The 24069-nt window shown below is 54.4% G+C and overlaps 11 protein-coding genes across 11 annotated transcripts; 5 read left to right on the top strand and 6 right to left on the bottom strand.

Annotated features, from left to right (window-relative positions):
- Positions 1 to 841: 841 nt before the first annotated feature.
- Positions 842 to 2093, bottom strand: B0T26DRAFT_680241 (uncharacterized protein; the record flags this gene model as incomplete). Its single annotated transcript, XM_060440468.1, has 2 exons — positions 842 to 1798; positions 1887 to 2093. 2 exons carry the CDS (start codon positions 2091 to 2093, stop codon positions 842 to 844), a joined length of 1164 nt encoding a protein of 387 aa, XP_060291668.1.
- Positions 2094 to 3981: 1888 nt separating this feature from the next.
- Positions 3982 to 4991, bottom strand: B0T26DRAFT_680240 (uncharacterized protein; the record flags this gene model as incomplete). The annotated part of the gene is made up of 2 exons (XM_060440467.1): positions 3982 to 4800; positions 4923 to 4991. The coding sequence occupies 2 exons, from the start codon at positions 4989 to 4991 to the stop codon at positions 3982 to 3984; spliced, it is 888 nt and encodes a 295-aa protein (XP_060291667.1).
- A 645-nt stretch (positions 4992 to 5636) lies between these two features.
- Positions 5637 to 6212, bottom strand: B0T26DRAFT_727154 (uncharacterized protein). The gene has a single exon (XM_060442849.1). It carries the CDS (start codon positions 6067 to 6069, stop codon positions 5740 to 5742), a length of 330 nt encoding a protein of 109 aa, XP_060291666.1. The 5' UTR covers positions 6070 to 6212; the 3' UTR covers positions 5637 to 5739.
- A 1509-nt stretch (positions 6213 to 7721) lies between these two features.
- B0T26DRAFT_727152 (uncharacterized protein) lies at positions 7722 to 8041 on the top strand. Its single transcript, XM_060442848.1, has one exon. The coding sequence runs from the start codon at positions 7774 to 7776 to the stop codon at positions 7927 to 7929; it is 156 nt and encodes a 51-aa protein (XP_060291665.1). The 5' UTR covers positions 7722 to 7773; the 3' UTR covers positions 7930 to 8041.
- A 63-nt stretch (positions 8042 to 8104) lies between these two features.
- On the top strand, positions 8105 to 9210 carry B0T26DRAFT_461220 (uncharacterized protein). The gene is made up of 3 exons (XM_060435149.1): positions 8105 to 8320; positions 8377 to 9000; positions 9070 to 9210. The coding sequence occupies exons 1-3, from the start codon at positions 8313 to 8315 to the stop codon at positions 9089 to 9091; spliced, it is 654 nt and encodes a 217-aa protein (XP_060291664.1). The 5' UTR covers positions 8105 to 8312; the 3' UTR covers positions 9092 to 9210.
- Positions 9211 to 9718: 508 nt separating this feature from the next.
- On the top strand, positions 9719 to 10580 carry B0T26DRAFT_461282 (uncharacterized protein). The gene is made up of 2 exons (XM_060435150.1): positions 9719 to 10115; positions 10184 to 10580. Exons 1-2 carry the CDS (start codon positions 9883 to 9885, stop codon positions 10413 to 10415), a joined length of 465 nt encoding a protein of 154 aa, XP_060291663.1. The 5' UTR covers positions 9719 to 9882; the 3' UTR covers positions 10416 to 10580.
- B0T26DRAFT_727145 (uncharacterized protein) lies at positions 10399 to 12506 on the top strand. The gene is made up of 3 exons (XM_060442847.1): positions 10399 to 11306; positions 12169 to 12402; positions 12461 to 12506. The coding sequence occupies exons 1-3, from the start codon at positions 10738 to 10740 to the stop codon at positions 12498 to 12500; spliced, it is 843 nt and encodes a 280-aa protein (XP_060291662.1). The 5' UTR covers positions 10399 to 10737; the 3' UTR covers positions 12501 to 12506.
- A 3692-nt stretch (positions 12507 to 16198) lies between these two features.
- B0T26DRAFT_624810 (uncharacterized protein) lies at positions 16199 to 16567 on the bottom strand (the record flags this gene model as incomplete). Its single annotated transcript, XM_060436149.1, has 1 exon — positions 16199 to 16567. A coding segment is annotated over one exon (369 nt), but the record flags the coding sequence as incomplete, so codon positions are not given.
- Positions 16568 to 18644: 2077 nt separating this feature from the next.
- Positions 18645 to 19367, top strand: B0T26DRAFT_756058 (uncharacterized protein; the record flags this gene model as incomplete). Its single annotated transcript, XM_060446042.1, has 3 exons — positions 18645 to 18716; positions 18775 to 18827; positions 18950 to 19367. The coding sequence occupies 3 exons, from the start codon at positions 18645 to 18647 to the stop codon at positions 19365 to 19367; spliced, it is 543 nt and encodes a 180-aa protein (XP_060291660.1).
- Positions 19368 to 20434: 1067 nt separating this feature from the next.
- B0T26DRAFT_756057 (uncharacterized protein) lies at positions 20435 to 21832 on the bottom strand (the record flags this gene model as incomplete). Its single annotated transcript, XM_060446041.1, has 3 exons — positions 20435 to 20585; positions 21251 to 21534; positions 21704 to 21832. 3 exons carry the CDS (start codon positions 21830 to 21832, stop codon positions 20435 to 20437), a joined length of 564 nt encoding a protein of 187 aa, XP_060291659.1.
- A 53-nt stretch (positions 21833 to 21885) lies between these two features.
- B0T26DRAFT_756056 (uncharacterized protein) lies at positions 21886 to 23489 on the bottom strand (the record flags this gene model as incomplete). Its single annotated transcript, XM_060446040.1, has 2 exons — positions 21886 to 22025; positions 23411 to 23489. The coding sequence occupies 2 exons, from the start codon at positions 23487 to 23489 to the stop codon at positions 21886 to 21888; spliced, it is 219 nt and encodes a 72-aa protein (XP_060291658.1).
- Between the last annotated feature and the right edge of the window lie 580 nt (positions 23490 to 24069).

Genomic DNA, 24069 nt, shown 5'->3' with positions numbered 1-24069 from the left:
TTGTCTACGTAAAGTGGGGGTGCTTATTCCTCTGCCCAGTCCATTCGTGAAAAGCAAAGGGAGGAGATTTGGCGGCAACGGCGACAGATCCTGTGGTCTGTTTCCGTAGGCCACCCCCGGGGGTTTCTGCGGCACTGATGACATGGCGGGGAATATGTTGAGCTTTGCTGATTGTGTTCCCTTTTTCTTACTTGGTTTCTTGTTGATGGGCAATGGTGAGGCGAAGTGGCTGTTGCGCTGTGCAGCTAGATAGAGCAACAGAGTTATGGCCGCATCTCTCTTGACTACTGCGATCCATGATAGAGCACCCCAGCTGCCGCGGCCAAGCACACAAGCCTGAACTCCCATCCCAGCCCTCCATCAATTCATCCCACCTTCCCCCCTTCCATTTCATCCAGCTGTGTGCGTCTGCCCTCTTGTTTCCTTCCGGAGAGAGAGGTTACCTGTCTGTCCGTGTTCGTGTCCGTGTCCGTGTCCGTTCGGCTGCCAGCTAACGAAGGCGGCGTCCTTCACAAAGACGGAACTGCCTAACCGGCTGCAGAAGGAGGAAATATAAGGAAACCATGAACGCAAGAATAGCCGTATGAAGTCGCATCCGCAGGCCACGTACGCGGAAAAAAAGGAAAAAGAAAAGAAAGAAAATAAGAAAAAATGTACAATACAATACAATAACCCCCCTGACAGAGTCTCCTCGCCCATGAATGTGCCCTACTCAAAGGCCCGGTGATCAATCGCAGAGATTCCACAGCCTGGCCATCGTAGATAAGAGGAAAGGAATACGCGAGAGACGAGACGTGATGTGGGCTGCTCGTTTAGAAACGAGAGGTGGCAACAGCCAAGCCTAGACAGAGTAGCTTGCGCCGCTGGGATCAAAGTCCCAGCCGGCACCGCTGTCGCGACCAGTGCTGTTATCGTTTCCGTCATAATCGATATGGTCCAGCGCCTGCACGAGGCGCTGGCTGGGGTGGTAGCTGCCGTCGTCGTCCATGTCGAGCACGATGGGCTGGTGCTCGCCGCCAGCGGCCGCCGGAGTGTTGTACAGGTACGGCGGCGCCGTCAAGGTGTGGGTGAATCCGGGTCCCAGATCAGTGGCGCCGTATGCCTGATTAGCCGCAACCTTATCCGCCGACATCATGTCCTTAAATGCTGCTGCGCCGGGGTGCTTGGATGATGCTGCCGTCTTGATGCGCGAGGCGGCTGTCTTGCGTTGTGGGCCTGAAACACCGCCGCGGCCGCTGCTGCCGGGAACCCGCAACCGGGCAGCGAGGTTGCTGGAGGCGTGGCTTTGGTTGCCCTGGATGAAGATGCTGTTGCTGCTGCTACCAGTGGGAGTGGGCATGGTTGCTGCGGCTGTGTCTTCGACTGGGGCGAACTGGGGGATCTCCTTGGCGACGCTACTGCTATAGTCTACGTGCTCCTCCTTCTTTGTAATCGCCTCGTGCTTGACTTTGGCTTTCTTGGAGGATGGCTCGGCGTTGGTGTTCGCCGGGACTTGGTACTGTCTCGGGGCAGCGGGAGTCGGCGTGCCAGGGCTGGCTCGCTCAGCGTCCTCTTCGTCGTCTTCTCCATCGTCCTCGTCGTCGAGCGCCCTCGACACCTTGGATCCTCGCTTCGGGGTGGCGAACTTTGAGGATTTTCCTGGCGACAGTCTCGAGCCGGCTGCCGAAGATTTCCGCTTTTTGGCATCGGAACCGGCGCTAGCGGGCGTGCGCTTGGCTGAACCCGGTCCCGACGCCGCCGAGGCCGGAACAGTCCAGGTCTCCATCTTGAGCTTACGCTTGATCTGGCCATAGCGAACCTAAACGGCGAGGAAATCACATGCTGCTTAGCGGGCTGGTACGGACGGAGTTGCCGCGTTGCACGGAATTGGGAGTTGGTCAGCTTACCTTGGCCGTCTCGGCGTTTTTGAAGCCGTTCATTTCGGCGATGGCATTCCAGTCAAACTCTGGCTTGCTCTTCATGGCGAGGTGCATGGTGTAGAACAGGTAGCTCTCGGCCTGGTTGGGCATGGGGGGGCGTGAACTGTCGCCATCGCCTGTGCCGTCGTCTACCGCGGCGGCCGCGGCGGCGGCTCTCATGGCCTTGCTCGTCATGTTGGCTAGGCCTTCTCTTTGGTGCTGCCGAATTTCTTGCTCTGGGGGTTGCTGCGACTTTTTTGTGAGTTGAGGAGTACGTGTGGATCTGAAGCGGTGCTGATTAGTACTCGACCCAGTGAGTGAAGTATCCCGGGATTGGAGTGCGGGTCAAGTGGCGGTGAGGTGTGAGAATTAACATGTAAGGAGGAGAATTGAGAACGGAATGTACGAGGCCAACAGGTCCACAATCTCGAGTCGTATTGAAAAGGTGAGGGGAAGAAGGAATGGAAAGTAGGATGAGGTGGCGGGTGGTGTGATGTGAGGTAAGGTTCGCAAGGTCTCGGCGAGCAAAACCATTTAGGAAAGAGCTCGAGACGGGATGGCCACGCGCAGGAATTCAAGATAGGCAGGCTCCGGGCTACAGATCGGAGGGAAAGTGATGCGTAATGTAACAGGCAGGTAGCGTATCAACTTACCTGTGATGCTGCGGCGTATATCTTGTCGGGTTCAGAGCAGGGAAGCTGAATAGTGTGAGAGGCGGGAAAAGTTTTGGGTGAGAAGGTGCGAGAGGGAACCAGACGATGTAGAGGGCAGAGAAAGCTTTACGCGGGGAGCGGCGAGTCGAGAGGTGCCGAGGGACGTAGTGAGGGTAGCTCGACAAAACTTACCAGAGGCGAGAATTGAGGCCGTAGACTAGCCTGGGCCGAGCTGGAGGAATGTAGAAGAGGGAATCGAATTCTCGCGGGCAAGGGAAGTGAAAAGGTTCAAGACAAGATCGTTGCTAAAAGCGGATTCGGAAGTCTTACGGTGCGAAGCTGAACTTTTGTGGGCGAGGAAGGAAAGAAGGCAGTGTTGTGTTGGTCCCGTGACGAGTTAGTAGGTGTGGAAGCAGTGGAGATAGCCCCGAGACCTGAAGGGCATTGAGGCGGGGGCGACGTAGACTCGTAGTCTGTGAGTGTGCTGAGGAGGCGTTGGGATACCTCGGATGAAATATCAAACTGCTGCCACGCTACGCCAAGAACCGGGCCTGCTGCAGCTAGTATCAGACCGTTAAGGCAGGCAGCCGAGGAGGCCGGAGGTGGTCAGAAGCTGCTAGCTAGATGAGCCCGATAACGAGCGACACCACTAGGCAGGCGAGATATGCTGAGGCCGCCGTCCACACGAGTTTCATAACAAAAGTAGACTCAATAGAGCCGCCATATATCATATCATGTCACGTCACGTCACGTCATGTCATGTCATGTCATGTAATAGTCATAAATTCATTTACTAGGCGAGATAGAGTGTCCTCGTACTCACACGCTGTAATCCAGTTGCGCCAACTCGGCCGGGCTCGCCGCTAGCGAGACCAGTATCAAGGAGAGGAGAAGAGGTGAGAATGCTCACTCTTTCGAGAGAGCCTTACTTCACATGTGCGCCAGCTAGCCAGCCAGCTAGCTAACTAACCCAGAGTCGGCAGCAGCAGCCGGCAAGTAAACGAAACCTAACCCCCCCTGAACAATTATGAAAAGACCCAAGGACGAAATGGAAAACACCCCGAGCCCTAGACCGTTTATAAAAACCTGAAGTACCGTTCCCCGAGCCAGACAGGCAGATGGAATCCCCCCTCCAAGCCCCTTGGCTCAGCCTCTAGAACCCAGAAGACCACTACCAAACAAACGAACAAAGAATTCACACCCTCTCCCCCAAGCTTAGGAGAAAGCCCTAGGTGAGTGAGGGAGTGAGTGAATGAGCGACCGAGTGAACGAAATAAAAGAATGCAAAGAAAACCAACACCCCCAGACCGCGCCTCGACAGCGAAGCCCCTTTTTTTCTCCCCAAACAGAATCGTGTCTGGATCTGGTGACGGTAGTGCTGCGACTCCGACTCGCGCTTGGCCGCAATATCGCCAGCATCATCCTCATCATCAAACACCGTCGTCATGCTGCTCCAGCATGGCACCCAACACGTCGTAATCGCCCTCGCTGCCATCATCACCACCGTTCCCATATCCAAGAGCAAAACCCGAGTACGACGCCGGGCTGTGGTAGGACGACGGGCTCTGGTACGTGGCCTGGTGGTGGTGGTGGTGCCACGAGCCGCTGCTGTTGTCGTGCTGTTGGTTGTGGTGCACGCCGCCGGAAAAGTCAAACGGCGCGTCGGCGTGCTGCTGCTGCTGCTGCTGTTGTCTGAGAATATCCATCTCGCTGCCGGGGCTCGCCATGGTAGAGAAGGGGTGTGCGGTGGCAGCCATGGCGGTAGAGGCAGCCATAACGTCCGAGTCACTACACGGCGTCAGCAGCCGCTGCATGTGCATGCTGCGCGCGTGCATATCTCCCCCTCCTAGGTCAAGACCGGCCATCTGCTGGTGGTGATGGTGGGGCGGCTCCGGGGTGGTGGCAGTGGTGGTGCTGGTAGTGGTGGCGGGAAACAGCCGCCTGCCGCCGAGGACGTCGGGCTCGGGCTTGATGATGATGCCTCCGGTCTCAAGCTTGACGGCTGCGGCGGTGGCGGCGGCGGCGGCGTCTCGCTCGTTGTTGCGCCGGGCCTTGTCGTCTCGCTTCTTCTTGGAGACGCGGGATGATGATGTACCAGTAGGAGAGGGATTGGAGGCGGTGCGGTTCCGGCGCTGCGGCTGCAGGCCCAGCATGGTGGACTTGAACCGCGAGTAGCGCATGCGCGCCGCGTGGCCGTTGGAGATGTCCTGCAGCAGGATCGGGTCGTGGGCGACTTTCTCCCAGTCGATCTACATCGCGGAAGGACGCGTGGGTTAGCTGTTGATGATTATTGTCGCCTTTGCTGCACTTGCTGTCGTCTGTCTGTCTGGCGGACTGGTTGATACAATGGGAAGGGGGGGAAGAAACTCACATCCTTGAGACATTTCTGCTGCAGGATCGCAAAGAGAAAGCGCGTCATGGGACTGTCGTTGGCAGACATGATGGCAACTGCTGGTCTGGTCTGATCTGGTCTGGTCTCGCTGGTCTGGTTTCGCTGGTCTGGTCGGGCAAGCGGTCGAGGGCCGGCCGACACAGCCAGCCGAGAAAGAGAGAGAGAAAGACACGGGGGAATCGAGTGAGGAGGAGGGGACAGCAGCTGAGCGGATAGGTATTTTGTATGCTATAGAGAAGGAATCAGGCGGTTCTGAGGATGACGTTGGCAGGCCTCGTCCCGCTACGGTGCTGCAGAGGGTGGGGGATTGAGTCACGGACGGACGGCTCTCTCTTTAGTGAGGCTGGTGGAGTTGTATTCTTGTTTCACCGGGTTTGGAACAGAGAGAAGTCGAAGGGCCTCTGCCGGGTGGTCTGGCGGGGAGCAGACAGGTAGAGGCGGCAAGTAGGTTCCCTTTTTCTCAAAGACAGGCAATCGATCCGCAGTTATGGTCAGTAGCAAGCCGAGAAAAGAAGAAAAAGATAGCCCTTTCTCTACGCCGCCACCATGCCATGCCAACAAAAGAAGGTGCGTCAAGCAAGGTCAAGGTCAAGCCCGTTTGCCAATGCGAGGAGGGTCAGACAGGAACTGCAACCGCAACCGCAACCGCAACTGCAAATGCAAATGCAACTAGAATTGGAATTAGAATTCGAGTCAAAACTGGAGCTGGAGCTAATTAGAAGCACAAGGTAGGTAGGTAGGTAGGTAGTAGGTAGGCAGGACTGGGTTCAGGCGCCACTGAGCTCGCTCATCCTCTCTATTTCCAGCCAGCCAGTCTAATACAGGAAGTCTGCAGCCCCGTAACGCATCCATATACGCCCACGAGGAGGAAAACGGAACTCGGCTCATCCACATATTGGTGTCTTATTTTATTTTCCCTGTATTGTATTGTATTCGTGCCTCCTGAAATGGCTGCCGGGGCAATGGTTGCCTGGGCATTGCGGCAGGAGGCGGGGCAAGGGGGGGAAGCAGGCACATCTCGACCAAAACCCCAAGGGAAAAAAAGGAGCACAAGTCCGTCCGCCCACCCACACCCACACTCGACGCCGTGATGGTGGTGGGGGACCCAGACAGGGCGACGCGCCATCGCGGCGCTACCGCGTTAAGTGGTTTTTTTTCCCTTTCTTTCCTTTCCTCGGCAAGACATGCCCAGGCAGCTTGACGAGATCCCTGTCGCCTGCCGATAGTGGATTGTGTCTGTGTGTGTGTGTGACACCACCCCCTCCCCCCGGGCAGCTTCGAGTCCGTGTCTCCCCCAATCTGGCGATATTGATAGACATTCCCCCCCCCCCGAGTGGCGAATCCAATCACCAATACAGCGGCCCAATGCACGCCGTTTTCGTCGTTTGCTACTGCGCGTCCGACCAAGAAGCAAACATGGTAATGGAAAACATTTGGCGGGACAACTGCAACTGCTTAACTTTGACACTCGCAATAATAATATCGGAGCTGAGCTAGCAAACTGCTGCCCTCTCCGAAAAGGCTGCGGCATTGCCCTCCGCTTCCCCAGGCTAGGTCCGGGATACCATGCAAGATCGGAAACCAAGCCCAGGAACGGTGTGATACGGCGGTACGGGGACACTCTACGCAGTAGAACGTAAGAAGCTGTGAGTCATTCGAGTCAGACTTGGGGAAATGGGGGTGGTTGGGAATTTAAGAGTCCCCTTTGTCGCTTGCTTTCATTGGCGACCGTCGCTGCCCCGGTGCTGCGAAAAATGGTCCGCGAACCTCTGGATGAAACTTATCAAGGCGCGCTGCGCCAAGGCTTGCCGTTTTGGATAACTCTGCCCTGCACATACGCATACAGCTCTTCTACATCGTCAGTACCAAGGCGGCTGTCGGGTGTACGTGGCCCCAACAGGAGGCACGTCAGAGCACAAGGGACGCGGTTGAGGGCAAGTCTCGGCCAGCCTTGCTGCAAAAGCGAAAGCGGCAATGTAGCGGTCAGACAACTGCTGAATGTATCGCGAGGTACCCCGCCCAGAAGATTTCAGTTCAAGCAGTCTGTCGGGGCCGCAGGCTCGCTGGCCCAGATAGTATATCCAACGACGACCCTCCGCAAGGCTGCAAAATGGGCACGTCATGTCAATTTAATGTCAATGGCATCCAGAGTGTGCGCAATTGTCTGTCCTCTTGTCATAGGCCATTACTCAAATAATTGAAAAGATTAGGGATGAAATGTTGCGGTTCCAATTGCCAACAATTGCAGACAATTGACAGGCTGCTTTGCTGCCTCGATTTGCATGTTGGAATGGGAGCGGCGGGTTGGCGGGTTTGGAGGGGCAGTTACAGCCGCAGGAAAGAAGGAGGTTGGAACGGGCCAGGCTAACAGCGCGTCGTACTTGACACTGTGTGACTGATCTCGCGACCCTGGCGCCAAATCACGAGGACCTGGAGGCTCGACTTCAGGCGGGGTGGGGTGCTTCCCCACGGGAGGCGGGGCGTGTCCTTATCTCGCCAAGAGCCGTTCTGGGGCCCCCGCCTGAGGCAACCACGCCCAGCCCTTCCGATTTCTGATTGGCGGTGAGGGGAAGTTTGCCGGACTTTCGGCTAAATGTTGAGCCCGCAGTACAAGTGTTTGGGCCAGGTCGCCTCGGGCGGCTGGATTGACATCTCTGCTTAGCAGCCCTTAGCAATTTTCTCAAAGGCCGCGCTGATCCACCGGCGCGCTCGCTATCAGACACTTGCACATTGCTAGTATCGCATCGCCTCGCCGACGCACGCACGCACGCACGCCCGCCCGCCCGCCGACGCCGCCACCGCCGCGCGCACCCGCCGACGCCCGCCCGCCATGAACAAGAACTGGAACGACCGGGCCGACAAGGACCTGTTTTTCACCATTCTGTCGGTCAAGAACATTGGCGTCATCAGCGGCGCAGAATGGACCACCATCGGCAACCACATGCGCTCCATGGGCTACGGCTTTACAAATGAAGGATGTCGGTGAGTCTTCAGTCTCGGTCGAGTTGAGTCGGGTTGAGTCCACACAAGATGGCTCCACAACCCGTCACAAATGCCAAATGCCAACCACCAACCACCATCACCATCACCATCACCATCACCATCACCATCACCATCACCATCACCATCACCGCCACCATCACCACCATCATCGCCACCACCATCATCACTACTGATCTCATAGCTGCGCGGCCTGCATCAGCATACAATATTCAAGTCTTTTCTCTTGTCTTGGCGTGTCTCTTTGTCTCTCGGTTTCTGCCAGTCTCAGTCCTCTCAAACAGAGCAGGCTTATTGAATGCTTCTCTCTTTCCCCCTTTTGTATTCGACACCCAGTCCCTGAGAGGTTGAACATGGTCTTGTCATATCATGTCCCCGTCCATCTGCCTCTATCCGCCACTCTCACTCGGCGACCTCACTGACCTGTATCTAGTCAACACTTCCAGGGGCTGCGTCGGGCTTCTAACAAAATCGACCCGCCAGCCAACCCGCCCCCATCCGACCCGGTAAGGAAAGTTGATCCCACCCTGAATCCCATCACCCGCAGGCCTGGCCCCGGCCGTGGTCGTCCAAGGAAGCAAGGCAGCGCCGGCGCTCAGGGGGGCCAAGGCAGCGCCTCCGCCTCGCCCGTCGTCCCCGGATTTTCGGGGGTCCCTCACCAAGCCCCCGTTGCTGGCATGCACGGTTTCATCGGCGTCCACAACATGCACGGCCTGCCCGGCGTTCACGGCTTGCCGATGTCTGGCGTTCCTGGCGATGTCGCTGGCCTCCCAAGCTCTGGCGGCGTGCAGGTCGGCCAGGGCGGTGAGGCACGGCAGTCACCTGCCGAAGGCTCGCCCAGCATGGGCGAGGAACAGACACCCGTGCATGACGATATAGCCGTGGACCCCAGCCTTGAGGATCACGATCACGATCACGATCACGACGAGCAACCCGCAAAGCGTCCCAGGCTCGACAATGGCCAGGACACGACGCCGCTGGAAGACGAAGCCGTTATGAACGCTCTCGCTGCTCATAACAATAGCAACCCTCCACAAGGGCATGGCTACACGACAGAGTTTGTATTATCTTCCTATATCTTTTCCCTTCTCTTTCCGCGACGGAGCCCGTGCTGACTTGTTTCCAGCTTCAACTATGGCGAGGCGTAGAGCATATCGCCGAACGAGAACGCCTGGTTGCCTGATGTGGGGTACCTGATGAGGGTTCACAATGACGGGTAGCTCTGTCCGGCGTTTTAGCTCTAGCTATTCGCTGTCGTCGACTCTGTCGGTAGCAGCTGGCTGCAAGGATTGCTTTCTATTTGGAACGGGTCGGAGTTTTGGACGTAGTCTTTTCTGGACGGCGGTGCTTTTGAGTGGGTTGGAACGGCAATGACGGGATGAGACAATGTGGAATATGATATGTCTCTGGTCGCTTACTCCAGAGCGCCTGGGCGTTGTTAGCCTAGTTGTCGGCAGTTTGATGACGAATGGGCGAGTAAGGGTGGATGTTCTGGCGACGAGGCCGGCCGGCCTCGACTTGGGTAGCTTCGTTCTGTATTATATTTTGAAACAGTTGGGTATAGGCCGGCGTGGAAGCAGCACGCGGAATGCGTCGATTTGTGTAAGCTAGAAATGAGGATACGCTATCTGTGAGAAGGCCGTGGCCGCAATTCATGCTTCGCCATACACCGGCTCCGTGTAATATCTGTGGCGGCGGCAGCGAGACCTTCAAGTGATACCGTAGTGAGGGTGTCGGTTCTACTCTATCCGCGCGCCCCACTTTCGCTTTCCCTTCCCCCCCTAAATGAATTTAGAGTACTAGCTCGGGCTCTCGCCCTCTTCCTCCGCTTTCCTTCTATCCAAAACCTCATTGACGCACCGAACTACTCTGCCCTTTTCTCCAAACAGCATCACTTCACGGAGCCAGTGCAGACCGAGCAGCCTCACAGCAAGCCATTATGACCGAGCAGTACGACTCAAACCAGGCTTTCTCGCATATCTCACCACAGCAAAAAATGGAGACTCCTGCCCAGGCCAAGGAGTCGAAGTGGAATAACGACGCCCACATGGCCCTTTGCGGGGCGTTGGCTGAGGTGATGGCCATGAATAATGTGCTGGTCTCCAAGCATAGAGATGTTGTCATTGGCTTCCTGGAGGCCAAGGGTCTTGACTTCACGTGGGAGGGTATTCGGTAAGTTCCGCTTCGTGCTGTGAACGCATGATCGTACATGTATTTTCGCGGCCTCTGAACAGTTTCAGAAAAACTTCCCTCCGTCACCACGTCTCTCTGCGGCTTTCTGCCTACCTTTCTCGACTCCCCCTTGCCGTCAATAAAGCTATACACGATGCCTTCATGCACTTGGGACGACCATGCCAACATGGACCTGATGATCGCCATGTATACGGCGTTCCAGCCTTTCTTGGACCGAGAGATCCAGGGAAAGATCGTGGAGCTCATGAAGGAGCGCGACCACGAAACCAACTGGGATAGTATCCGGTACGGTATCCTATCTTGCTGCTACCCCCCTTATCTCGCGTCTAGATTTGAATCACTATCTGACGCCCCGTGCTTGACCTGTGCCCTTGTTTGCTCCGGGCAGCTTCGTTGCGGAGACGGTCTGGAGGCTGCGTAGTTCGCAGTTGATAAGGACCACCTCCAAACCGAGCTCGCCTTTTCTCCTCTTCCACTCCTTCTCCAAAAATTTCTGCTCCGGCAGCTTCACTAAATCACGGTTTTCCGCAACTTCGTCTCTCTCAGCTACACACAGCAACCTCTTTGGCGTATTGCCTATTCGTTGCATCTTAGTCTCACGATGGCCAAATGGGAAGAAATCCGAGAGGATCTATTCGAGGCGGTGATGCAAGTTCAAGGTCCCCTTACCAAGGAACAGCATCAACAAATTGTCGAGATCATGCAAGCACGAGGCCACAACATGGGTTGGAACGCCATCAGGTATTTTTGCTGTTTTTCCCTTGCTTTCACTTTGCGGCAGGCGGCGGCAGGTACTGGAGCTGGATGGGGCAGTGCCTTGTACTACCTACCTGCTCGGATATTAAAGCTTGCCGTCTGCCTCTCTCCCCACACCTCCTCGCTCCCTCAACCTCTCTTTCGCCTCATCTTTTTTGGGACTCGAACCTCAAGGCTACACCACCCACCACCCTGCACCGAGCCAGACGAGACTGCCTTACCTCCCTACGTGAGTGGCATCAATCGGCAGAAAGCCATTACAATGGGTTTTCGACAGCTTATGAACTGGCATGCCGAGGTTCACACAGACCTCCTGATGGCATTCGTAGCTCACTTCCGGCCGAGCCCGGACGATTACACTGCCATCACGGCAGCTGTGAGTGACAAGTACCAGTTTTCCAGGGGAGCTCTCATGTTCGTGCACCAGACCTCATACTCCGGTTTTTGATTGCGGGGCACCTGCCTGAGTTTTGTTTTCGGCTAGCCAAAATCCCCAGTTCTTCCCGTCTCGGTCGCTGGCTGCTCCTTACCTCTATCCCCCCCCCGCTTCTTCATCTCTCAAGCCTGGCGGCACCTTTTACATTTGTGCGCGCAAAACCCGCTTTCACCGTCACCACGCAACAATAATATCGCCGAATCAAGCCTAAAAATCATGTCAAAGCCGACTATTTGGGATGCAGATGCCCATCTGGCTCTGCTGCAGGCAGTCGTCCTGGAGGCGCCCCCAAATCAGGCAGAGTGGGAACAGATCCTCAACCGCGTTGCTGAGAAGGGATACAGCTACACTGCGAGCGCCGCAATGTATTTCCCCCGCCCCTCTTCCTCTCCTCTGCAACCTCTTTCTTCTTCCTCCTTCCTCGCCCACCATCGCACCAGCTCTACAAAGCACCACTCATTCGCGCATTCACATTTCGAATTGGCTCGATTTCTTTTTTTCTTTTTTTCTTTTTTTCTTTTTTTCTTTTTTTCTTCATCACTTTGAAGATCTCAACTGCTTCACCCAAACAAACATGGCTGTCGATCGTATGAACTGGGATCACCATGCCGACCATGATCTCCTCACGGCCATCACCCAAGAGCTGCAGCCAACCCAGGAGCAGCTCCGTTGTGTTGTGACTCGGATGCATGAAATGGGCTATACTTGCACCTTGAAGGCGATCACGTACTACTTTCACTGTCACTTTCTTTTCGCATCTGCTTGCTTTGTCTTTGTCTTGCCTGCCTAGCGCACCACTTTCAATTGGGATGTTCACATGCTAACGGTTTCTCTTCACAGGCAACACTTGCAGAAACTCCGTCGCAAGGAGGGAGGAGCCGCCGCTGGCGGCGCTGAGTCTGCTCCGAGTGCATCGGGCACGCCCAAGACTCCTCGCAAGCGTAGCGCTACCAATACCCCTGCCAAGACTTCCGCCAAGCGCAAGGCGAAGAAGCAAGATTCTGAGGAGGACGACGATGAGTTCGACAATAAAACTCCTTCAAAGAAAGTCAAGAAGGAGGAGGGTCTTTCGGAGTAAGTATCCCACTGCCTTCATTCATGATACATCGCTAACAGTTTATCCTCTCAACAGCCAAGAGCTGCCCCCCAACGGCTTTTCCGATGCCGCCTAAAGAGTTGTAAGAACTCGGCTTCTACCAGCAGCATTCGACATAGCTTGGGGCCGAAGGTTTTATCTCTAACTTTGACTTTGAGTCCAGTAACATTTCTTCATGTCGAGGCGGCATTCCTTGTTCGTTTTGATTAGGGAATCATGGGGTCCTTGCGGGAGAGTTGTTTCTGGGAAATACTTCTCGGATAATGGCGGATTGCTCGTGGTTTTTGCTGGGTTCTTTCTTTGGTGGGCGGTTCATGGAGTTGGGATTTTCTCTTGATTTCTTCGGTTGATTTGGGCGTCATGGGCAATCGGACTGGAGATAAGACTGAGAAGAAGCATAGCGTTGGAGCCCGGCCTGGCTTTGCGGATTTTGCTTTCCCTTGAAAAGCAGCGGCAGGGCACGGAATCGGCTTTGTCCTTTCGGTTCTCCTTGTCTATTACACTGGCCGCACATCAAACGGCACTGGGACACTGGGACACGGCTTTTACGAGATAGGCTTTCGATACTTGCTGCATTCACGGGCTTCTTCATTATAGGAGGCCAGATATCGTAGCTGGTTATGGCAGATAGCCATCTCGTATAGGAGGCCAGTCATTTTTCTACTTGCTCTTGACAATGTGTGATGCGTGACTGATTGCCTGCCTTGTGTGGTGCATGACTAGTTGTCTACCTACATGTCTGCAATAATACGCGCCACAGCCTGAATATCAATTCTTGCAGTGCCTTCAATCAGATACAATTGAATTCCCGGGGCGGATGTGGGCTCAATTAATTTTGGGGGGGAAGGGTGTGGGGATCAAGCAAGAAAGCGACAGACAGCGGACGACAGAAAAAAAAAGGGGAAACGCCAAGCCTTTGTTGCCGCGGCAACGCGCCGCCTAATTGCCTCTAAACGGACGTCAAGGCAAACATGTCACATGTCGCTTTGTTTTTCCGCACATGAACTACCTGGGCAGTTGAACTTGGCGGATGGGGCTGGAATATTACGGACTATTTCATTCTGGGTTGTTTTTTGGGGGGGTTGCGGGACTGTAGGTGGTGTGGTGTGTAAGTTGTGTGTAGTGTGGATTGCTGAGTCAGCATTCATTCATTCTTTCATTCATTTTATCTACGGTGTGGTATGGTATGGGACCGGGTTGGATCAGATAATATGCTGATGGGTTGCATGGATTTGTGTGGTACTGGGATTGGGATCGGGATTAATTTGTGACTCTTTTTGGGCTGGGCTGGCTGGTCTGTCTAGGCACCCTATCAGCACGTTCTGCTTTGTCCACTGCCCCTTACTTTCTCCAGCCGCGAACAAGGCCTTGAAGGCCATCGTTGGTTGACCAAGGTGTAGGCGATTGGTTTCCTGATATCTCTCTGCCCGGCATAATCAACTACACCTCCCTGCCATGTCCGAACTTCACTGGGGCCAGCCAGTGCCAGAACTTTGATACCTGATTCCTGGCCCTCACTGCGAGACTAGATATAGACGTGAATATGCACGCATTGCAAGCAACGCTTGTGTCTGGTCATTTGCTCGTCTGATTGCTATCGATCTCCCTGGGTGGATATGATGCCTGTTATCGTGGAGTGCGGTGGAGTTGGGGGGGGGGGGTCAGGAAGAAGAAGAACAGAGAGAGAGGGATGGAAACTCTGGATTCGACGATACGCACATTTCCCTGCCACTGTATTCCAGCACCACAGCCCCTTCCAGCTCTTTTCTCCTTTTGAGTTTGATTTTATTTCCTTCTGTTCCTGTTCCTGCTGCTGCTGTTGCTGACAACCAACCAGTCGTCGACCTGCCTCGCCTGTAATCCCTGCCTCTGCACTCTTGATTATACAAAGATCCACCGAGACTCTCCAGATTCAGCTGCTCAGATCGAATGACTTCGCAGACCCATGGTTGATGCTTGATGTTGGTAGTTGCACAGCAGGCTGGCTCGTGATGATTTATCAGGGCTGGTTGTAATAGTTAGACCCGCCAGTGATCTCTTGGTCCGGTTTCTGGCGCCGGGAAAGTAATTATGGCAGGCGAGCGGAGTGACTTTGGGACTGCTCTTCTTCGTCTTCTTTATCATTCTGATGCGGTCGGATTGTTACCGTTATCGCTGCCAATTGGGACGTGGAAAGAGATTCGTGCCCTGGCTCGGGGCTGGCGTCGGCTGGATGGGAGAAGAAAAGAGGTTTCGGGCCTGTCTTGCAAAGGAATGTCGTAAGCTACCGCTGCATCAGCAGAAAAAAACAGCCGCCTGTTGTCTGAAGGTCTGGGCAACGGTTCTTGTATTGGCTGTAGGCTGTAGGCTGTAGGCTGTAGCTGTAGGCTGTCCCAGCACAAGAACAATAATCAGACGGTTGCGAGAACACAGCCCTGGCGGTTCAGTCATGGGGCATGCCCTATCGGCGGTGAACGGTGCTGGTGCATGGTGACGTGCTGGCTGGTAGTATGACGGCGGAGATGGCAGGGATGGCAGAGTAGGCGGCGTGATTGGTTTAAGCTGCTAGCGATGAGCTGTTGTATCTGATCTCTTGTTTGGGTCTTTTGAACGAGATGGAGGGATATCCATCTCGGTTGGGCGACTGGAAATACCGTCGATTGCCCTCATAGGACTGTTCTGTGGATTTCTGCACAGGTAAGGATGCCGTTGGCTGTGGCAGTTCTGCCTGTTCTTTCCATTGGCAGCTGGCTGGTTGGCTGTCTGGCTGGCTGTATCCAGGTGCTGCTGCATTTTCTGGCCGTAGGTAAGAAAGCCAAGTCCACTGTTTCTGGGTCTATTGGCCGGAGCGGTCTGGGTATCGCTGATGGCCAAAGTTAGTCAGGGCTGTGGCCTGCTTTTTGCAGCTCTGGTTGTGCTGGTAGTGCGGTGAGATGCCGTCCATGGAAAAAGCAGGTGCCTTGCAAGACCATCATGAAAAGGCTACGTGTGGGGCGGGCTAGTCCCAAGTGAAATTATTTCGGACACGAAGTCCACTCCCCACAGGCGCAGACGAACAGTTCAAAGTTCACAAGGCATCAAGATCAAGAGCGTAATGATAAAGTGTGTGTATTGTACGATCAGCCTAGCTAGTTTCATGATGCTTCTTGCTTGAGAGTAAGAGCCATCTGCCTAGCTACGACGCAGCTTGTGTACCGTAGTGAAAGAAATCGTGCCCAACCCGAAAAGAAAAAAAACTACCCCGAGCGCAACATGTCCTCCTTTTATTTCCCAGCCTAGCCAAATATCCCCGCTCGGTATTCGTCAGTACCCAGAAGATGCGACACAGGTTGTCCAACTACTGCACTATAGAAAGAGAGGTTGAGAGACAATCATGAGGCGGCCAGGTGCTGAGGAAGGCGAATGGGGTAGAACAAGCCAGAGAAAGAATTTTGATGATGAGCACCAGGTTTAGATGCCATCGGGAACATCTGAAAGCGGCGAGTCCTCCTTAGCGCCGTCGTCCTTCATGTAGACATCGCCGTCCTTGTCAGCAGCTTCGGCCGACTGCTCCTCCTCGACATCGGCTTCCCCCTCCTTCACACCAGCCTTCAACTTGAGCTTGGCTGTCTTCTTGGCGACGCTGGTTGAAGTGGGGGCGGCCGCCTTCTTCGGGGCTCCCTTGCGTGGGGTAGGCTTCTTCTTGGGGGGTAACTGGGCATCGTCGTCCTCGGAGCCACGCTTCTTGGCCGCCAACTTGGGAGTAGCCTCTTCGCCCGTCTCTTCATCGCTAACAACAGTTAATGCCGATTTCGGCGCAGCCTTCTTTGCTGCAGGAGCACGACGCTTCTTGGGAGTCGGGGTGACGGGCTCCATGACAGCATCGCGGCCGGTGCCACCGGAAGCAGCAGCAGTAGCAGGAGTAGTAGCAGTAGCAGCAGTAGCAGGAGTAGCAGGAGTCTTCCTGCCCCGGCTAGGCGTGGCAGCAGCGCTCGCAGTCTCGGGGACGTCAATGTCGTACTTGAGGCGGATTTGACGCCAGCGCTCCTTGGTGCACTTTGTATCCTTGAGGCTGAGGGTGCTGGCGATCTTCTCCCAGTCGAAGTCGGGCTTGGTGGAGAAGTTCTCAAGCAGGGCGAAGATAAATTTCGTCTCGCCCTCGGTGGGGATCTTTCCCTTCAGGGTGGGAACAACTGGGCCGTCCGCGCCCTCCGAGGTGGCAGCCGCTAGCTTCTTGGGAGGCATTTTGGCGATTGTCTTGAAGACTGGTGTTTCTTGGGCCTGTGGATTCAATTGAGTGAGTAAGCGATCTCATACACGGATTGTGTGTAAGTGTGTGTGCATTTGGATGACGGAAATTGAAAATGAAACTTGGGAAGTGAAAACTTGGGAAGACGACCAAGCCGCGGATGGCATGAATATGATGGAAAGACAAGCCGCCAGGTAGTTTGGGCATCCAAATCTTTGTTGGAATTGAAATGTGGGTTTGCCTAATTGCGTTCGGGAAGAAGCCATGGTCATCAATGGCACAATGAATGATGAATGGTTGGAGAAGGTGCAAGATAATCGATGGAAGAGTTGACGTACGGTGTTTGAGTTGATGAAGCTTGAAAACCAATGTCGGACTCTTGATAGCAAACATGAATGGTCGGAAGTGGACGGAGAGGATCTCACGAAAATTGTTGGTGTGGGTTGGAAGAAGGAAGAAGGCTGGGTTAGGGGGACGAGGGCCGGGAATTTATAGGCAAGCAACGCAGTCGACGAGTTGACTGACGGGTGGCGGGCGTGGGTGGGTGGGGAAAGCACGTTTGAAACCAGACCAGGAGGAACAATAGTTCAAGTGACAACCTACCCTATCTGGTGCTTGGGTGAGTTGGTGGCCCACTTCTTTGGCAGGTAAGAGGATGGTTGGAAGGGAGGTATTGTGAGGGTTGAAGTGAGAATCTCCTCACCCGGGCCAGCTTCAAGTTGAGCCCGAGGTCTCGGCCACGAAACAGTGCCAACCACTCCCTCGGGCTGCCCACGGAGAAAAGGACGCCCGCCCCGGGTTTGGGCTTCTTTTTGCTGCAGGTCTTGCCCTAACGAGCCACGGTATTGATTTGGAAGGATCAGGTCTCGTATGTAACTAGAACTGTCCGGCTTTCTTTCACGATATCAGACATGTCTCACGCTCAAAAGCCTTTCACTCTGCTACCAAGACACCGGGTACCAAACCCCAAAGCTAGTTCGGTTTTCAAAGACAAGACAATCCTCCTAGAACCAATGGCGGGGGAATTGGCAGTGACCCGATTGACTGCCACTCGTGGCCAGTTCAAGGCATCAAGTGGCATCCAAAAGACATCCAAGGCTCAAACTATTGGTGCCTGATTAACTTGCAATTCATGAGACGATAGGATAGAAACCCCTTTTAACTTGGAGCCTTGGCAGCCAAAATTGGCAGACAGATAGATAATTGGCTGCATCTCGGCTGCGAGAGACGTGACCCGGGAGAGTAGTGGAGCAATCCTCGACTGGAAGTCAAGTGGCCGTTGCATGAAATCACTTGGCCCTCGAGCTCACCTGGAATTAAATAGCTTGGATGGACGATATCCAGTACTAGATGTGCAACCAGGCCGTATCGGTACTGTAGCCGACCGTCTCCTCGGCGACCCCACATCGGACAAGAGACTCTGTCTGTGCCTATAAACCCCCAAGCCCATCTGTCTGGCAGCCAAATTCCTCGTCCCGACACAAACTCATTTTCCTCTCTCGTGGTCTCACAGCACTCAACTCGACACCGACAGTCTTCTCGACTGTCTGGTCTAAGATTTGATTTCAGTCGTGATCTCGCATCCTTTCGCTCTGATCCAGATAATTATTCGGATCTGACCCCGACCGAGGTAAGTTGTCGCGCGACAGGCGAGATCTCCCGTCGCAGCTTCCCCGGGCTGTCGACGAACCGCCTATCCTTTAGGTCTCGAGCCCTGCCTGCCTCGCCTCTTGCCCCTCCCCGCTCCTGCCCTCGATCTTTTGCACCTTCCGACACATCCTGTCGCGCTCTGTCCTCACCCAGCCCTGTCCTCGCACAACTCCACGCAAAACCCTCTAGTGACTCTGAATTCACGTCTCGTCGAGTGGTCCAGTTACCATCTCACGTCGTGCTTTCTGGGTACGGACCTGCCTCACCATCGCCCCTTCCCCGCTCCTGTTTCTTTTTCACCCAAGCATCGACGCAAGGCTCACAATCCAATCACAGCATCCAATCCTCGTTTCAGCCGCCAAGATGCCGTCCGTCGATACCGAGTCGCACTTCAAGTTCCTCTTGTCCTGCATCCGCCACTCGGCCGCAGGCAAGGTACGTCTCTCCCAATCCCCTCTCAGATACCGCCTCGTAAATCTAACCACGCCTTTAGATTAACTTTGGAGCTGTCGCCGACGAGCTCAACATCGTCTCTAAGGCCGCCGCGTAAGTCTCGTGTCTGCACACGTAGCGGCGTTTGATTATTTTTCCTCTCCTGGTCCCTCTCCTGGCCCCCACTGTTAAAAGACAATCCCCCAACTGACTGACTAACCACCCCCCTCCTACAGCGCCAAGCGGTACGAGCGCCTGCTGAAGGCGCACGACATCACGCCGCAGATGGCGACGCCGCACGGCAAGGTGGTAGCCGCTACTAAGGAGTCGAGCCACCCGGGCACGCCCATCAGGAGCGCCAAGAGACGCAAGTTGGCGCCGCGCGAGGACGTCGTGTCCGAGATAAAGGACGACGAAGAAGAGGACTTCAAGGCCGACATTAAAAAAGAGAAGCCCGACCGCAAGAACCACGTGCACATCAAGAAGGAGGTCCCGGCGCGTAACACGGGCACTGTCTCGGCGCTCGTCGATGAGGGTCAGTATGATAATGATGATGGTGATGAATTTGACGGCGGTGATGATCCTGATGATGATGAGGACAGGAGTGACATGCTCCGGTACCGCGCCGCGTTCATGAAGGGTTGGAAGCTATGACTTCATCCTTCTATGGGGGTTGTGCGTGATGATGATATTGTTGTTGTTGTCGTTGTCGTCATGACACCCCCTTCCCCTTCCCGTTCCTGAGATTTGCATCTATCTGTCCATTCATCACTGTATTCTCGTGAGATTCATACTTACTGTATATCTTACTAACGCCGTGCTTGGTGCCATTACAGATTTCATCTTTTAGAGGATTCTATTAGTATCTCCCTCGTCGTTGATGGTTTTGATCCGTCGCCTTTTCACTTTTGGTTTTTCCTTTTCCATCTCGGTCACTGTCTCTCTCGGTCTCGGCTTCGACTTTACCTCTACCCTACCCATCTCTGCCAGCTAATCAATCAATCGCGGCTTGTATACCTCAGCGGGTTCAGGAAAGCAGGGAGTGGGGGATATCTGGCTAAAATAGAAAAACAATTCTGGTCTGGACAGTTGGGCTGGGTTGGACAATGGCTTTCTTTTCTTCTTCTTCTATTTCTCACTCTCTGGGGGACGGGTTCTGGTCTTTTGGGGGTGTGGCGAGGAAGGATCATGAGTGACTAGGAGAGCATGCCTTCCTTGCACAATATAACGGGCGGTAAATAAGAAATGACACGGGCCTTTCTCTCATACGCACATAGTCCAGCCACACATCATTCCGGTTACTGCGTGATATTGCACCAGGCCTGCTTGTATAATCCCTTTGTCATTGTGCAACCAGTTTCTTGACTGCCCTTGCTAGCAAAGCCCGTCGTTGTCTTGTCCACCTCCCTTCATTTCTCTGCCCTTGTTGGTTACCATGAACTTGCTCGCGCCTGAAGAAAGAGAAGCAAGACCGTCTAGCGAATCTAAGCCTTGCTATCCATTGACCAAACTCAACAGCGCTGCTCATCCCTTCTAGGGCTCAGGTGTGGTGTCTTTATCATTCTGACTTGGAGCATTGGCTGACACTAGTTGCTCCTCCCTCCTTGGATTCGGGTTTGATATCTTTATCATCCTGACTTGATGCCTGGGCTGACGCTGGCTGCTCCTCTGTCTGTGCCGGCTTCGGCCAGGGGTTGTTGTCCTTGTTCTGGGACAGCTAATTAGCCAATGATTGTGACCTCACGGCAGCTCGCGCCCAGCACATAGCCAGTGAGCTCAAGGTCTTGGGGGTCTAGGGTTGGGAGCCTCACCTTGGCTGCCATCTTTGCGAAGTCCATGGCCGGGTTGTCGTAGGCGTCGAACTGGCAGCAGCTGCATTTGGGTTGGCAGCCCATGGTTGGGAAATGGTGCGTGCTGCGGTAGCTGTGCTGGGGGTGATTATTATTCCCTATGAAGTTAACTTGTATGATCGTCGACGAGTGAGTATAAGGGGCAGCACGGCCACGAAGTAGTAAACGCCGTGGATGTTTTTACTTATACTCGAAAAGGTTCAAGTCTTTGGCGGCTATCGCATCTGTTTGGCCGCGGATCCGTTTCCTTGTGTAGGCATACGATACTTATCATCAAACGGATCTCATACACGGCGCCTTCATGCTGCGATTCGCAGCCCCGTCTCGCTCCACTTGTTGGCTGTCACTTGACTGACTGTTTTGTCACACCGTAATACAGGAGCTCGGATGCATTATTAGTGTTTTGTTTTCACACCTCGGCAGGCAACCGCGTTAGGGTTACTTGCAGCAAAAGAGAGAAACAAAGCAAAGAGGTCTGTTTGCCCCAAAACGCCGTTTTGTTGATTATTATGTTTCCCAAAAAGTTATCTGCTTCTTATCTCGCCCGCCGCATATGTTGCTTCGCTTTTTTTTTTTTTTGTTATTTTCTTTCCCCATTTTCTCAGTGTATCCCCCCTCCGACACTCAGTGACGTGAATACCCATCGTGTATTCCAAGGGACCGGTGAGTGAGTCTCAACATCCGCACAGCAGTGTATCGTGCTCTCTTCCCAGGGCTGGTTGCGGCCCTGGTTCTTCTTCATGGTGGCCGTGTTCGATCCGCCCGATCATTGTCCGCCTCCATTGTAGCCGCCCTGTCCGCCTGTCCGCTTGTCCGCCGCCCTGTCCGCCGCCATAATAGCCGTTCTGGCCGCCACCGGAAGCACCGCGGGAGCCACCGTGGGAGCCACCACGTCTGGCTCTAGCCATATTCTCGCGAATGCGAGCCTCCTTTTGGTCCTTGGTAAGCTCGGGATAGTCAAAATCTCCGCCCTGAATAGGTAGGCGGACTATTAGCCGAATCCCCGAACATAGTCTCCCTCCCAGCCCAAGTGCTTCTTTATGGATTGCTCCGGTCTGGCCGGTAGTGGACGCTTCTAGGTCTGGGTCTAGGGGGGGCTTTGCTTGACAAACCTAAAGACGAGGAAGAAAAAAAACTCACCATGCAAACGCTGCAAACGCTTCCGTTCACAAACGTCTTGACCGCGCATGCCTTCGGAGTGTTGAAATTCTCGCAATTGTATTTGGCAAACCCTCCGCTTTCGCTGAGATAGCCGCTTTTTCCGCTCATGGTGGGCAGTGCTGCGTGGAGAATGGCGTTGGGTTGGGTCGCTTTCAGTGGAATCAGGGCAAGGGCTTGACGATGGCGACGATGGCGACGATGGCGACGATGGCGACGATGGCGATGATGGCGACGATGGCGATGACGACGATGATGACCAGCGCCGGTTGGTGTGTGGATGTGGACAAGCAAGAACGTGGAACTGGGAGCGTCGTGGCCGTACTTATACGCAAAGGGAAGCCGCTCTTTCTAACCTCAAACTCGGGTCCCGTCATGCACGCGGTGAAGGTGGGACGTCCTCATGGGAGCCGTGATGCCAGTGTGGTCAGGAGCCGGCTCTTTCTCTCATGCTGTTCATGAGCTGGCTGGTTGGTTGATGGTTGTCTGGCCATGGAGTTCGGATCTCGCAATGTAAACGGCTGGGGTAGGCCGTCCTCCTGTGAGCCACGTAATGCCAGTACGATCAGGAACTGGCTCAAGAGCTGAGTCTTCTTCCCATGCTCTTCAGGGGCTGGTCCGCTAGTAGCTCTCTCTGATCATCGAGTTCGGATCTCCCATGCAAACGGCTGGGGTACCTAGTAAGGGGCTGCTGACCTATGGCTCTGTCCGTACCAAAAATCTGCTTAAGCGGTTGCAGGCTAGGTGGCTGTTTCTGTGCTACGCTGGCTGTTGGCCTTCTGCCACCTGCAGGGATGGTTCGGATAACCTTGTGCTGGGCTCTGTTGGCCTCGGTCCTGGCAGGCTGTCTGTGAGAAGTTGGACATGCCGATCAGTGGTTTGCTCGGCTTGACTGCAGATGAAGAGGCCGGTCCTAGTCTGCGGGTCGCCACATGCTCGGCAGCTGCCCGAACCTCCCCCTCTAGTCCGGCTGGGGAGGTGTTTGGTGGTTCAAGTGAGTGACGTGGCCAAGTCGATCTGCTACGTCTTGCTGTTTGAAATATCCCCTATGAATAAATAAAGTAATGACAACCGCTGTGTTGCCCCTGTTTATTATCCATATCTCTCGTTTTCTTAATTATGCGTCTCCCCCTTTGATATCTGGCCTCTAAACAAATACCTTGTCGATATTTCAGCGAGCAATCGGGCCACTCTCGTTTACATCTGCAGAGTACTCAGTGGTATTAGAGTCTCGAGCTTGAAATTAATTGCCCTTCCCTCGCCCACGCTCATTACATTTCGCATCTCTTCACTCTTGACTTCCTCTCTCCGTTCCCCCTTTAGCCCCTTTTGAAACGATTGCCCCCTAGATAGCTCTCCGAGGGGACGGCGGACGAGTTTTACATCTACACAATGGTCTCCTCGGGTGGGAGCCTAACTCCCCCTCGTCATGTTCTTGTTGGCGGGAGGGGTGGTGTCGGGGCTGCGATAATGGGGTCATTGCAAGCCACGAGATGCGCGGAGTTATTTCATTACAGCAAACATATCATCCAAGGTGGTCCTCACGGCTGGCGTGTCGACAGCGAACGGCGATGTGAGGCCTTCGGCCTAGTTATCGAAGAATAATTAGTTGAGCCTCTTGGCAGTTCAAGAGCCTGAGAGAGCTTGAGACAGAAAAGAAACTCGCTGTGCAATGAAGACAGGCTGCACGGTTGATGAACACCAAGCTCTTGCAGTCGTGGGTACTCCAATAGCCGCACCTGTACACGGTCACAATTTCGCCGGCCATGGTGGGCGCGTTGCTGCGGGTTTATGAACTCCGCGAGGCTGAAGCTTCAAGGGTCAAATTGGTTCCAAGATTTGAAATCTCAGTGTCGACTGCTGTGAGTGTACATGAGTAGGGCCAGTGAATGTAGAGCGCGGTGGACGTATTTATAGGCGAATCGAGGGCGCCTCCGAGGCCATCCACGCAGGGTTTCATAACGCCGACCGTTTGATTCCCAACGCTGATGAGCAAGAGATTTGACATTTCAAGCTGTGGTTTGCTCGCCTTGGCTACAGATGAAGAGGTAAAACTCGTCGGTGGCAGCCACGTGCTCGACAGCTGCTGTAGTCTCGGCGAGTGCAACACTGCAACTTGAGAAGGTGCCCGGCACTTGGAGTGAGTAACGCGGCAAGCCCGACCTCAGTGACACAGCCAGTTGGTCACGTCGCCTCGGTCGAGCCGGGAAGTCATCCTCTGGTCTCTGATGTATGACTGGCGAAAACCGCCGCCGCTAGAACCCGAGGTATCAATACGCCTAAATTTTCCTACACTGTAGTGTTATTTACCTATGCAACTGGTCGGAAACAAACCAGGCACCGCTTCG

Source organism: Lasiosphaeria miniovina (assembly GCF_030549165.1).
Source record: "Lasiosphaeria miniovina strain SMH2392-1A chromosome Unknown B0T26scaffold_7, whole genome shotgun sequence".
Lineage (NCBI taxonomy): Eukaryota > Fungi > Ascomycota > Sordariomycetes > Sordariales > Lasiosphaeriaceae > Lasiosphaeria > Lasiosphaeria miniovina.
Note: the sequence above shows the minus strand (reverse complement) of the source record. Positions and strands in the feature narration are given on the sequence as shown.

Excerpts from the sequence above, each read along its gene's own strand:
- B0T26DRAFT_727154 (XM_060442849.1), bottom strand. The coding sequence starts at position 6,069 with ATGGCGCGTCGCCCTGTCTGGGTCCCCCACCACCATCACGGCGTCGAG.
- B0T26DRAFT_727152 (XM_060442848.1), top strand. The coding sequence starts at position 7,774 with ATGAACAAGAACTGGAACGACCGGGCCGACAAGGACCTGTTTTTCACC.
- B0T26DRAFT_461220 (XM_060435149.1), top strand. Across the intron at positions 9,001-9,069 it reads GGGCATGGCTACACGACAGA|CTTCAACTATGGCGAGGCGT; the intron begins GTTTGTATTATC and ends ACTTGTTTCCAG.
- B0T26DRAFT_461282 (XM_060435150.1), top strand. The coding sequence starts at position 9,883 with ATGACCGAGCAGTACGACTCAAACCAGGCTTTCTCGCATATCTCACCA. Across the intron at positions 10,116-10,183 it reads TTCACGTGGGAGGGTATTCG|AAAAACTTCCCTCCGTCACC; the intron begins GTAAGTTCCGCT and ends GAACAGTTTCAG.
- B0T26DRAFT_727145 (XM_060442847.1), top strand. The coding sequence starts at position 10,738 with ATGGCCAAATGGGAAGAAATCCGAGAGGATCTATTCGAGGCGGTGATG. Across the intron at positions 11,307-12,168 it reads TTTTCCAGGGGAGCTCTCAT|GCAACACTTGCAGAAACTCC; the intron begins GTTCGTGCACCA and ends TTCTCTTCACAG. Across the intron at positions 12,403-12,460 it reads AAGGAGGAGGGTCTTTCGGA|CCAAGAGCTGCCCCCCAACG; the intron begins GTAAGTATCCCA and ends TCCTCTCAACAG.